Below are 14,563 nucleotides of genomic sequence, written 5' to 3'. Positions count from 1 at the left end.
ATTACTGGGAGACCCTGGGTATTGACGATCAGTGTCAGTGATCACATTACTGGGAAACCCTGGGCAGTGACGATCGGTGTCACTGATCACATTACCGGGAGAACCTGGGCCGTGACGATCAGTGTCACTGATCACATTACTGGGAGACCCTGGGCAGTGACGGTCGGTGTCACTGATCACAGTACTGGGAGACTCTGGGCAGAGACGATCAGTGTCACTGATCACATTATTGGGAGACCCTGGGCAGTGACGATCAGTGTCACTGATCACATTATTGGTAGACCCTGGGCAGTGACGATCGGTGTCATTGATCACATTACTGGGAGACCCTGGGCAGTGACGATCGGTGTCATTGATCACATTACTGGGAGACCCTGGGCAGTGACGATCAGTGTCACTGATCACATTACCGGGAGACCCTGGGCAGTGACGATCAGTGCCATTGATCACATTACTGGGAGACCCTGGGCAGTGACGATCAGTGTCACTGATCACATTACTGGGAGACCCTGGGCAGTGACGATCGGTGTCACTGATCACATTACTGGGAGACCCTGGGCAGTGACGATCAGTGTCACTGATCACATTACTGGGAGACCCTGGGCAGTGACGATCAGTGTCACATATCACATTACTGGGAGACCCTGGGCAGTGATGATCAGTGTCATTGATCACATTACTGGGAGACCCTGGGCAGTGACGATCGGTGTCATTGATCACATTACTCGGAGACCCTGGGCAGTGCCGATCGGTGTCACTGATCACATTACTGGGAGACCCGGGGCAGTGACGATCGGTGTCATTGATCACATTACTCGGAGACCCTGGCCAGTGACGATCGGTGTCGCTGATCACATTACTGGGAGACCCTGGGCAGTGACGATCAGTGTCATTGATCACGTTACTGGGAGACCCTGGGCTGTGACGATCGGTGTCACTGATCACATTACTGGGAGACCCTGGGCAGTGATGCTCGGAGTCACTGATCACATTATTGGGAGACCCTGGGCAGTGACGATCAGCGTCACTGATCACATTACTGGGAGACCCTGGGCAGTGACGATAGGTGTCACTGATCACATTATCGGGAGACCCTGGGCAGTGACGATCGGTTTCACTGATCACATTACTGGGAGACCTTGGGCAGTGACGATCAGTGTCACTGATCACATTACTGGGAGACCCTGGGCAGTGACAATCAGTGTCATTGATCACATTACTGGGAGACCCTGGGCAGTGACGATCAATGTCACTGATCACATTACTGGGAGAACCTGGGCAGTGACGATCAATGTCACTGATCACATTACTGGGAGTCCCTGGGCAGTGACGATCGGTGTCATTGATCACGTTACTGGGAGACCCTTGGCAGTGATGATCAGTGTCATTGATCACATTACCTGGAGACCCTGGGCAGTGACGATCAGTGTCATTGATCACATTACTGGGAGACCCTGGGCAGTGACGATCAGTGTCATTGATCACATTACTGGGAGAGCCTAGGAAGTGAAGATAAGTTTCATTGATCACATTACTGGGAAACCCTGGGCAGTGATGGTCAGTGTCATTGATCACTTTACTGGGAGACCCTGGGCAGTGATGATCAGTGTCATTGATCACATTACTGGGAGACCCTGGGCAGTGACTATCAGTGTCACTGATCACATTACTGGGTGATCCTGGTCAGTGATGATCAGTGTCACTGATCACATTACTGGGAGACCCTGGGCAGTGACGATCGGTGTCACGGATCACATTACTGGGAGACCCTGGGCTGTGATGATCAGTGTCATTGATCACATTACTGGGAGACCCTGGGCAGTGACGATCAGTGTCACTGATCACATTACTGGGAGACCCTGGGCAGCGACGATCTGTGTCATTGGTCACATTACTGGGAGACCCTGGGTCGTGATGATCGGTGTCACTGATCACATTACTGGGAGACCCTGGGCAGTGACGATCAGTGTCATTGATCACATTACTGGGAGACCCTGGGCAGTGACGATCAGTGTCAGTGATCACATTACTGGGAGACCCTGGGCATTGACGATCATTGTCAGTGATCACTTTACTGGGAGACCCTGGGCAGTGACGATCGGTGTAATTGATCCCATTACTGGTAGACCCTGGGCAGCGACGATCGGTGTCACTGATCACATTACTGGGAGACCCTGGGCAGTGAAGATCGGTGTCATTGATCACATTACTGCGAGACCCTGGGCAGTGACGATCGATGTCATTGATCACATTACTGGGAGACCCTGGGCAGTGACGATCGGTGTCATTGATCACATTACTGGGAGACCCTGGGCAGTGACGATCGGTGTCATTGATCACATTACTGGGAGACCCTGGGCAGTGACGATCGGTGTCATTGATCACATTACTGGGAGACCCTGGGCAGTGACGATCAGTGTCATTGATCACTTTACTGAGAGACCCTGGGCAGTGACGATCAGTGTCATTGATCACATTACTGGGAGACCCTGGGCAGTGAAGATCCGTGTAATTGATCACATTACTGGGAGACCCTGGGCAGTGACGATCGGTGTCATTGATCACATTACTGGGAGACCCTGGGCAGTGACGATCAGTGTCATTGATCACATTACTGAGAGACCCTGGGCAGTGACGATCGGTGTCATTGATCACATTACTGGGAGACCCTGGGCAGTGAAGATCCGTGTAATTGATCACATTACTGGGAGACCCTGGGCAGTGACGATCGGTGTCATTGATCACATTACTGGGAGACCCTGGGCATTGACGATCAGTGTCACTGATCACATTACTGGGAGATCCTGGGCAGTGACGATCAGTGTCATTGATCACATTACTGGGAGACCCTGGGCAGTGACGATCAGTGTCACTGATCACATTACTGGGAGACCCTGGGCAGTGACGATCAGTGTCATTGATCACATTACTGGGGACTCCTCCTCAACTGAACATCTGACATCAACCCTTGATTAGATTCCAGCCTGTAACTCACTCCCAGGTATCCTTTATTCTGTATATAAACCCCCTGAACACCTCGATTATATAAACCATCTGTGCCCCTCGATTAGATTCCAGCCTGTAACTCACTCCCAGGTATCTATTATTCTGTATATAAACTATCTGAACCCCTTGGAAAATTAAATGTGTACTTATACCCTGGTATAAAGAGTATGTTTAATTGCTGTAACCTGCCCATGAACAGGTTACACTGATCAAGTTCCTGTGGCTCAGTGGTTTCACTAAACCTTCGAGCTTTGTGCACAGCAGGATCCCACAAACAATACTGTGATGTTGACCAGGTAATCTGTTTTGGGTGTTGGTTGTGGGATAAATATTGGCCAGGACACTGGAGAGAACACCCATGGCCTTCTTCAGAATAACGCTTTGGGATCTTTTACATCCACCTGAAAGGGCTGATGGGGCCTCTTACTAATGTCTCACCCCAAAGACAGCACCTCCGACAAAGCAGCACTCCCTCAGCACTGCACTTGAGTGCCAGCCTCGGTTTTGTGTTCAAGTCTCTGGAGTGGGGTTTGGAATCCACAGCCATCTGACTCCGAGGCAAGAATGCCACCCACTGAGCCACGGCTCACACCTAGAATAATGTGCTGTGATACAGTAACCCGTCGGCACTCTGGATAGAATCTCTGTACAGTGTTTCTGTAGGTGCTGAGCTATTTACCTAACATGAACCCAGGCAGGTTTCTTTCAGAAAATAACATTTTGGGATACAGTATGAGTAATTTGAGACAGGACGTGTAGTGAGTGGAGCGTGCTTGGGTGGAACAGGTGACTTTGGACCTCTGGTTCCCAAAGCTCTCACCACTGGGGGTTTCCTCGCCTCATCTGGTCACAGACTAATGTTTCTTTCTGCTTTCACCCACAGACAGCTTCTAGCCTGTCACGGCAGAGGTAAGCAGTGTCTCACAGCTCAGGCCTGGTTACTGAAGGGATGTGTTCCAGCACGGCAATCAAATTCCACGCCTTTCTTTTCTCTTTTTGTTTTGCTGCCACTGGGTGCCACAGTGAGATTATTGAATGAATCGACTACGCCTGGGGAGCAAATCAGCTTTGGTTTAACCTATCTTCAAATATAAACTTTTAAAACGAATAAATACATTGATCTGACCCCTTAAACTACTTGTGTGATGGGAAGTAAGTTTGCTTATGATTCTGTGATCTCTGTAATTTACGCCCTTGACGTCTGTGGTAAACCACTGTTAACCTGTACATGCCTGTGTGGTAAACCACTGTTAACCCTGTATAAGTCCAGGCATGTCTCCGCCCCTGGCTCCACCCCTAAGCCCGGGTATAAAGGTGACTCACCACCCTTCCCCCGGGAGCTCTTAGGATGGATTCACTAGCAGAGGCATGCTCTAGTTCTTAGTCAATAAAAGCCTACTTCAAGTCCATCTCGTAGCCTTTGGTATTGTTGATAGCGCATCAACGTCTTGCTCATTGCTGAGATGTTTTTAGATCTTGTCCAGTGAAATTGTGAAGCGCTGACTCGTTTGATTTGAAATTTGCCTCCACAAGGACCGGGGTTACCCAGCAAATTAAAACAAAAACAGGAAATGAGAACGAGAAAGGCCCAGTCAAACTCTCAGCCGAGAGGTTCAAATGTCACCTCATTCTCTGAGAGCTGGAGACCTCAATCCCTGAGGGGGGAGGGTATTTGAGTCGAGTGTCCCAGCTTCAATCACTTGAATATTATATGTCGGTGTTTGGTTTAGTTTTGAAGCTTCTGTTCTCCTGAAATGTCAGCGGTATATGCACATCTTATGCACTGCTCGATGTGCACCCCACACAGCAGAGGTCACAACAGCTTCCGCCTGTACCAGCCAGCTCAGACCTCACAGCCGGGGGGGGGGGGGGGGGCGGGGGGTCTGGTTATTGGACTTCTGTTCCGTTTGGAACACCTCGGGTCAGAATCTACCTACCCTTTTCCCACTTGGCTTCCATTCCACCCTGCTGATTTACCCTGGGAAACCCTGCAGTGTGTGAGGGAAATCTCACCCTAGTTCGGTGTTCTGAGCTGTTAGGGCCTTATACCTGCACTTGGCCTAATATGGAGATTAGCACCACCTACATTAGCTTTTACAAATGCCTTTTAAAAATCATAGTCTACATGTGATTGTTGTGTATTTTTGCAACTGGGAGTTGTTGAATTTAGAGGGTATAGTGCTGATAATAATGATTAGCTTCCAATTTCCTGTAATGCATGCATAGTTCTCTACTGTTCTTTGTATGCTCATTGGTGTGAATAAAAATATTCTTCCTTATCTTGTTGTTTTCTCATTTATGAACCATGTTTCATCCTGCAAACAAGGAACCGGCCCATTCAGTGTCTGCATTAGTGTCGGTAATCCCAGATTTGTCTGTCCAAGTTAAAGGTAGTAGCCTCGAAAGGAAAGAGTGAAGCCTCCAGCTTCCCTCATTGAAGCAGTGACGACCCCTCCACTTGTTGAGAAGTTTTTAGGAGCATTCAGCGGTCAATTTGTATATAAAACAAGCTGCAGCTAAACAATCTTGGCAAGAAATATGTCCAGCCAGTTATTTCCTGCTATTTTATTCTGACCTTTGGGTAAGGAGGAGCTCTGAAGACTGCAATGAGTGGGGTCAGGCAGCTGCCAATTTGGAGAAGCTTCCAATAAGATTAAAAGCCTGGGCCGTGGACCACATTCCCACAGGCAGTACTTGGACAGCAGCTAATGGTCAGAACCACACCCAGGGCCAAGTTCCAAACACATGGGCTAAAGTCCAACAGGCAGAAATATTACAACAACAAATTGAACTGCTTTTATGTATTATAAATGTTATTTTGTTTGTTAACGCTTCTGTGAAGTGCCTTTAATGTAGTAAAACATCCTAAGGTGCTTCATAGAAGCGTTATCAAACAAAATAACACTGAGCCACATAAGGCAATTTTAGGGCAGATATGAATAGGGGCAGGAATCGGCCATTTGGCCCTTCGAGCCTGCTCCGCCATTCAATAAGATCATGGCTGATCTTCGACCTCATCTCCACTTTCCTGCACTATCCCCACATCCCTTGGTTCCTTTAATATTCAAAAATCTTATTGACCTCTGTCTTGAATATACTCAATGACTGAGCCTCCACAGCCCTCTGGGGTAGAGAACTCCAAAGATTCACCACCCTCCGAGTGAAGACATTTCTACTCAGCTTAGTCCTAAATGGCTGACCCCTTATTCTGAGATTGTGACCTCTGGTTCTAGGCTCCCCAGCCAGGGGAAACACCCTCCCTGTATCTACCCTGTCAAGCCCTGTAAGTATTTTGTATGTTTCAATGAGATCACCTCTCATTCTTCTGAACTCTAGAGAATATAGGCCTAGTCTTATCAATCTCTCCTCCCAGGAACCAGTCTGGTGAACCTTCGGTGCACTCCCTCTATGGCAAGTATATCCTTCTTCAGATAATGAGAACAAAACTACACAATAATCCAGGTGTGGTCTCACCAGGGCCCTATATAAATGCAGTAAGATGTCTTTACTATTACACTCAAATCCTCTTGTAATAAAGGCCAACATCCCATTTGCTTTCCTAATTGCTTGCTGTACCTACATGTTAGCTTTCAGTGATCCGTGTACAAGGACACCCAGGTACCTCTGAACACCAACATTTCCCAATTCCTCACCATTTAAAAAATACTCTGCTATTCTAAATTTGAAATCACCGACTGTGACAGCACAAATGCGCACAGACGTTCGATCACACATTACTGGGAAACCCTGGGCAGCGACGATCGGTGTCATTGATCACGTTACTGGGAGACCCTGGGCAGTGACGATTTGTGTCATTGATCACATCACTGGGAGACCCTGAGCAGTGATGATCAGTGTCATTGATCACATTACTGGGAGACCCTGGGCAGTGACGATCAGTGTCGCTGATCACATTACCGGGAGACCCTGGACAGTGACGATCAGTGTCACTGATCACATTACTGGGAGACCCTGGGCAGTGACGATCAGTGTCATTGATCACATTACTGGGAGACCATGGGCAGTGACGATCAGTGTCACTGATCACATTACTGGGAGACCCTGGGCAGCGACGATCTGTGTCATTAGTCACATTACTGGGAGACCCTGGGTCGTGATGATCGGTGTCACTGATCACATTACTGGGAGACCCTGGGCAGTGACGATCTGTGTCATTGATCACATTACTGGGAGACCCTGGGCAGTGACGATCAGTGTCACTGATCACATTACCGGGAGACCCTGGGCAGTGACGATCAGTGTCATTGATCACATTATTGGGAGACCCTGGGCAGTGACGATCAGTGTCACTGATCACATTACTGGGAGTCCCTGGGCAGTGACGCTCGGTGTCAGTGATCACATTACTGGGAGACCCTGGGCAGTGACGATCAGTGTCATTGATCACATTATTGGGAGACCCTGGGCAGTGACGATCAGTGTCACTGATCACATTACTGGGAGTCCCTGGGCAGTGACGCTCGGTGTCAGTGATCACATTACAGGGAGACCCTGGGCATTGACGATCATTGTCAGTGATCACTTTACTGGGAGACCCTGGGCAGTGACGATCAGTGTCACTGATCACATTACTGGGAGACCCTGGGCAGTGACGATCAGTGTCACTGATCACATTACTGGGAGACCCTGGGCAGTGACGATCAGTGTCACTGATCACATTACTGGGAGACCCTGGGCAGTGACGATCAGTGTCACTGATCACATTACTGGGAGACCCTGGGCAGTGACGATCAGTGTCACTGATCACATTACTGGGAGACCCTGGGCAGTGACGATCGGTGTAATTGATCCCATTACTGGTAGACCCTGGGCAGCGACGATCGGTGTCACTGATCACATTACTGGGAGACCCTGGGCAGTGAAGATCGGTGTCATTGATCACATTACTGCGAGACCCTGGGCAGTGACGATCGATGTCATTGATCACATTACTGGGAGACCCTGGGCAGTGACGATCGGTGTCATTGATCACATTACTGGGAGACCCTGGGCAGTGACGATCGGTGTCATTGATCACATTACTGGGAGACCCTGGGCAGTGACGATCGGTGTCACTGATCACATTACTGGGAGACCCTGGGCAGTGACGATCAGTGTCATTGATCACATTACTGGGAGACCCTGGGCAGTGACGATCGGTGTCACAGATCACATTACTGGGAGACCCTGGGCAGTGACGATCGGTGTCACTGATCACATTACTGGGAGACCCTGGGCAGTGACGATCGGTGTCACTGATCACATTACTGGGAGACCCTGGGCAGTGACGATCAGCATCATTGATCACATTACTGGGAGACCCTGGGCAGTGACGATCAGTGTCATTGATCACATTACTGGGAGACCCTGGGCAGTGACGATCAGTGTCATTGATCACATTACTGGGAGACCCTGGGCAGTGACGATCGGTGTCACTGATCACATTACTGGGAGACCCTGGGCAGTGACGATCAGCGTCATTGATCACATTACTGGGAGACCCTGGGCAGTGACGCTCAGTGTCATTGATCAAATTACTGCGAGACCCTGGGCAGTGACGATCAGTGTCATTGATCACATTACTGGGAGACACTGGGCAGTGATGATCAGTGTCATTGATCACATTACTGGGAGACACTGGGCAGTGACGATCAGTGTCATTGATCACATTACTGGGATACCCTGGGCAGTGACGATCAGTGTCACTGATCACATTACCGGGAGACCCTGGGCAGTGACGATCAATGTCACTGATCACATTACTGGGAGACACTGGGCAGTGATGATCAGTGTCACTGATCACATTACTGGGAGATCCTGGGCAGTGACGATCAGTGTCATTGATCACATTACTGGGATACCCTGGGCAGTGACGATCAGTGTCACTGATCACATTACCGGGAGACCCTGGGCAGTGACGATCAGTGTCATTGATCACATTACTGGGAGACCCTGGGCAGTGACGATCAGTGTCATTGATCACATTACTGGGAGACCCTGGGCAGTGACGATCAGTGTCACTGATCACAATACTGGGAGACCCTGGGTCATGACGATCGGTGTCACTGATCACATTACTGGGAGACCCTGGGCAGTGACGATCAGTGTCACTGATCACATTACCGGGAGACCCTGGGCAGTGACGATCGGTGTCACTGATCACATTACTGGGAGACCCTGGGCAGCGATGATCTGTGTCATTAGTCACATTACTGGGAGACCCTGGGTCGTGATGATCGGTGTCACTGATCACATTACTGGGAGACCCTGGGCATTGAAGATCATTGTCAGTGATCACTTTACTGGGAGACCCTGGGCTGTGACGATCAGTGTCACTGATCACATTACTGGGAGACCCTGGGCAGTGATGATCGGTGTAATTGATCCCATTACTGGTAGACCCTGGGCAGCGACGATCGGTGTCACTGATCACATTACTGGGAGACCCTGGGCAGTGACGATCGGTGTCATTGATCCCATTACTGGGAGACCCTGGGCAGTGACGATCAGTGTCATTGATCACATTACTGGGAGACCCTGGGCAGTGACGATCAGTGTCATTGATCACATTACCGGGAGACCCTGGGCAGTGACGATCAGTGTCACTGATCACATTACTGGGAGACCCTGGGCAGTGACGATCAGTGTCATTGATCACATTACTGGGAGACCCTGGGCAGTGACGATCAGTGTCACTGGTCACATTACTGGGAGCCCCTGGGCCGTGACGATAGGTGTCACTGATCACATTACTGGGAGACCCTGGGCAGTGACGATAGGTGTCAGTGAACACATTACTGGGAGATCCTGGGCAGTGACGATAGGTGCCACTGAACACATTACCGGGAGACCCTGGGCAGCGACGATCAGTGTCATTGATCACATTACTGGGAGACCCTGGGCAGTGATGATCAGTGTCATTGATCACATTACTGGGAGACCCTGGGCAGTGACGATCGGTGTCACTGATCACATTACTGGGAGACCCTGGGCAGTGACGATCGGTGTCACTGATCACATTACTGGGAGACCCTGGGCAGTGACGATCGGTGTCACTGATCACATTACCGGGAGACCCTGAGCAGTGATGATCGGTGTCATTGATCACATTACTGGGAGACCCTGCACAGTGACGATCGGTGTCACTGATCACATTATTGGGAGACCCTGGGCAGTGACGATCAGTGTCACTGATCACATTACTGGGAGACCCTGGGCAGTGACGATCGGTGTCACTGATCACATTACTGGGAGACCCTGCGCAGTGACGATCGGTGTCAGTGATCACATTACTGGGAGACCCTGGGCAGTGACGATCGGTGTCACTGATCACATTACCGGGAGACCCTGGGCAGTGACGATCAGTGTCATAAGAACATAAGAACATAAGAAATAGGAGCAGGGGTAGGCCAATCGGCCCCTCGAGCCTGCTCCGCCATTCAATAAGATCATGGCTGATCTGATCCTAACCGCCAATCCACTATCACAGAACCATCTCCTGAATCTAACAGAATTAGACACACGAAACAGGAGCAGGATCAGGCTACACGGCCCCTGGGCCCGCTCCGAACCCACAGGGCCATGACCGATCTGCACCTAAACTCATGTCCAAATTCCTGCCCGCTCCCCGTAACCCTTAATTCCCTTTTCTTCTAGGAAACTGTCTATTTCTGTTTTAAATTTATGTAATGATGTAGCTTCGACAGCTTTTTGGGGCAGCATATTCCATGGACCTACCACCCTCTGAGTGAAGTAGTTCCTCCTCATCTCAGTTTTGAAAGAGCAGCCCCTTATTCTAAGACTATGCCCCCTAGTTCTAGTTTCACCCATCATCTGGAACATCTTCCCCGCATCCACCCGATCCAACCCCTTCACAATCTTATATGTTTCAATAAGATCGCCTCTCATTCTTCTGAACTCCAATGAGTAGAGTCCCAATCTACTCAACCTCTCCTCATATGTCCATCCCTTCATCCCCGGGATTAACCGAGTGAACCTTCTTTGTACTGACTCGAGTGCAAGTATGTCTTTTCTTAAGTATGGACACCAAAACTGTATGCAGTATTCCAGGTGCGGTCTCACCAATACCTTGTACAACTGAAGCAATACCTCCCTATTTTTATATTCTATCCCCCTAGCAATGAAAGCCAACATTCCATTGGCCTTCTTAATCACTTGCTGCACCTGCATACTAACCTTTTGAGTTTCGTGCACCAGGACCCCCAGATCCCTTTGTACTTCAGTACTTTCCAGTTTCTTGCCATTAAGATAATAACTTGCTCTACGATTTTTCCTGCCAAAGTGCATAACCTCACACTTTCCAGTATTGTATTCCATCTGCCAAGTCTCTGCCCACTTACTTAGCCTGTCTATGTCCCATTGCAGGTTTTTTATGTCCTCCTCTCTCACTACTTTCCCTCCCATCTTAGTATCATCTGCAAACTTTGATATGTTACACTCGGTCCCCTCCTCCAAATCGTTAATATAGATTGTAAAGAGTTGGGGACCCAGCACTGAACCTTGCGGAACACCACTGGTTACTGATTGCCAGTCTGAGAATGAACCATTTATCCCAACTCTCTGCCTTCTGTTAGATAGCCAATCCTCTATCCATGCCAGAATATTACCCCCAATCCCGTGATTTTTTATCTTAAGCAATAATCTTTTGTGTGGCACCTTGTCAAATGCCTTTTGGAAGTCTAAATACACTACGTCCACTGGTTCACCTTTATCCACCCTGTATGTTACTTCCTCAAAGAACTCCAGCAAATTTGTCAAACATGACTTCCCCTTCATAAAACCATGCTGACTTTGTCTTATTAAACTATGATTATCCAAATGTCCTGTTACTGTCTCCTTAATAATGGACTCCAAAATTTTACCTACCACAGATGTTAGGCTAACCGGTCTATAGTTTCCAGCCTTCTGTCTACTGCCCTTTTTAAATAAGGGTGTTACATTAGCAGTTTTCCAGTCTGCTGGGACCTTTGCTGAGTCCAGGGAGTTTTGGAAGATTATTACCAATGCATCCACAATCCCTACCGTCACTTCCCTCAAGACCCTTGGATGTAAGCCATCAGGTCCAGGCGATTTATCCGCCTTGAGTCCCATTATTTTACCGAGTACCACTTCCTTAGTGATTTTGATCGTGTTTATCTCCTCCCCCCCTATAGCCCCCTGCTTGTCCAGTGTTGGGATATTCTTGGTGTCCTCTACTGTAAAGACTGATACAAAATATTCATTCAGTGTTTTTGCCATCTCCATATTTCCCACCATTAATTTCCCGGTCTCATCCTCTAAGGGACCAACATTTACTTTAGCCACCCTTTTTCTTTTTATATAACTATAAAAACTCTTACTATCTGTTTTTATATTTTTTGCTAATTTACTTTCATAATCTATCTTCCCTTTCCTAATCAATCTTTTTGGTTTTTTTTGCTGTCTTTTAAAGTTTTCCCAATCCTCTATCCTCCCACTAGATTTGGCTACCTTATATGCCCTTGTTTTTAGTCGAATACTATCCTTAGTTTCTTTACTTAGCCACGGATGGCTGTCTTTTCTTTTACACCCTTTTCTTCTCAGTGGAATATACTTTTTTTGGAAGTTGTAAAATAACTCCTTAAATGTACACCACTGATCATGTATCGTCTTACCCTTTAATCTATTTTCCCAATCCACTTTGCTCAATTCTGCTCTCATACCTTCATAGTCTCCTTTATTCAAGCTTAGCATGCTTGTTTGAGATACAACCTCCTCACCCTCTAATTGAACATGGAATTCAACCATGTTATGGTCACTCATTCCAAGGGGATCCTTTACTAGGACATTTTTAATTAATCCTGTCTTGTTACACAGGACCAGATCTAAGGTTGCTTGCCCCCTGGTCGGTTCAGTTACATACTGCTCAAGAAACCCATCCCTAATACACTCCATGAACTCATCCTCAAGGCAGCCCTGCCCAATTTGATTTGTCCAGTTAATATGATAGTTAAAATCCCCCATAATTATAGATGTTCCCTTATTACAAGCCTCAACTATTTCCTGATTGATACTCCGTCCAACCGAGTTGCAACTGTTCGGAGGCCTATAGACTACGCCCACTAGTGTTTTTTTCCCCTTATTATTCCTTATCTCCACCCAAACTGTTTCATTATCCTGATCTTTTGACCCAATATCATTTCTCTGTATTACAGTGATTCCTTCCTTTATTAACATAGCCACCCCACCTCCCCTTCCTTCCTGCCTGTCCTTCCTGATCGTTAAATAACCTGGTATGTTTAATTCCCAGGCATTGTCACCCTGCAGCCATGTTTCTGTAATGGCCACAAGATCATACCCATATGTAACTATTTGTGCCATTAACTCATCTATTTTGTTACGAATGCTACGTGCATTCAGAAAGAGAACTTTCAAATGTGTTTTTTGACACTTAGTTCCTGCTTTTGCCCTTTTTATTACTTTACCTTTTACTCCATACCTTCTGCCCCTTCCTGACACGCTCTGGTTTTTCATTTCCCCACTGCTACCTAAGTCTATGACCTCCTCTGTTGTCACTTTTATTATTTGTTCTCTAGGAACCTCCCCCCCACTAGTTAGTTTAAAGCCCTCTCTACAGCCCTAGTTATATGATCCGCCAGGACCCGAGTCCCAGCACTGGCCAAGTGAAGCCCGTCCCAACGGAACAGCTCCCTCCTGCCCCAGTACTGGTGCCAGTGTCCCAGGAAGCAAAACCCATTTCTCCCACACCAGTCTTTGAACCACGCATTTAACTCTCTGATTTTATTTGTCCTAGCCAAATTCGCTCGTGGCTCAGGTAATAATCCAGAGATTATTACCCTTGAGGTTCTGTTTTTTAATTTGATCACATTACTGGGATACCCTGGGCAGTGACGATCGGTGTCACTGATCACATTACTGGGAGACCCTGGGCAGTGACGATCGGTGTCATTGATCACATTACTGGGAGACCCTGGGCAGTGACGATCGGTGTCATTGATCACATTACTGGGAGACCCTGGGCAGTGACGATCGGTGTCACTGATCACATTACCGGGAGACCCTGGGCAGTGATGATCAGTGTCATTGATCACATTACTGGGAGACCCTGGGCAGTGACGATCGGTGTCATTGATCACATTACTGGGAGACCCTGGGCAGTGATGATCAGTGTCATTTATCACATTACTGGGAGACCCTGGGCAGTGATGATCAGTGTCACATATCACATTACTGGGAGACCCTGGGCAGTGACGATCAGTGTCATTGATCACATTACTGGGAGACCCTGGGCAGTGACGATCGGTGTCATTGATCACATTACTGGGAGACCCTGGGCAGTGACGGTCAGTGTCATTGATCACATTACTGGGAGACCCTGGGCAGTGACGATCAGTGTCACTGATCACATTACTGGGAGACCCTGGGCAGTGACGATCGGTGTCCCTGATCACATTACTGGGAGACCCTGGGCAGTGACGATCAGTGTCATTGGTCACATTACTGGGAGACCCTGGGCAGTGACGATCGGTGTCATTGTAAGGGGTTTTAGATTGCAGAG

General features: G+C 48.2%; 1 protein-coding gene across 1 annotated transcript in view; it reads left to right on the top strand.

The window, feature by feature from the left end:
• The window catches only part of LOC147095530 (beta-2-microglobulin-like), a 60,466-nt gene extending 55,181 nt beyond the window's left edge, over positions 1-5,285 (top strand). Inside the window, exon 3 of the mRNA XM_085974658.1 lies at positions 3,890-5,285. Within this exon, the coding sequence (XP_085830784.1) occupies positions 3,890-3,900 (11 nt within the window). The 3' untranslated portion in view covers positions 3,901-5,285. The remainder of the gene's footprint in view (positions 1-3,889) is intronic.
• Positions 5,286-14,563: the final 9,278 nt, after the last annotated feature.

This window comes from Somniosus microcephalus, unplaced genomic scaffold, assembly GCF_052327205.1.
Source record: "Somniosus microcephalus isolate GS21.2 unplaced genomic scaffold, FLI_Smic_1.0 unresolved_chr1, whole genome shotgun sequence".
NCBI classification, from domain to species: domain Eukaryota; kingdom Metazoa; phylum Chordata; class Chondrichthyes; order Squaliformes; family Somniosidae; genus Somniosus; species Somniosus microcephalus.
The sequence above is the reverse complement of the archived record's forward strand: the minus strand, read 5'-3'. Positions and strand labels throughout refer to the sequence as shown.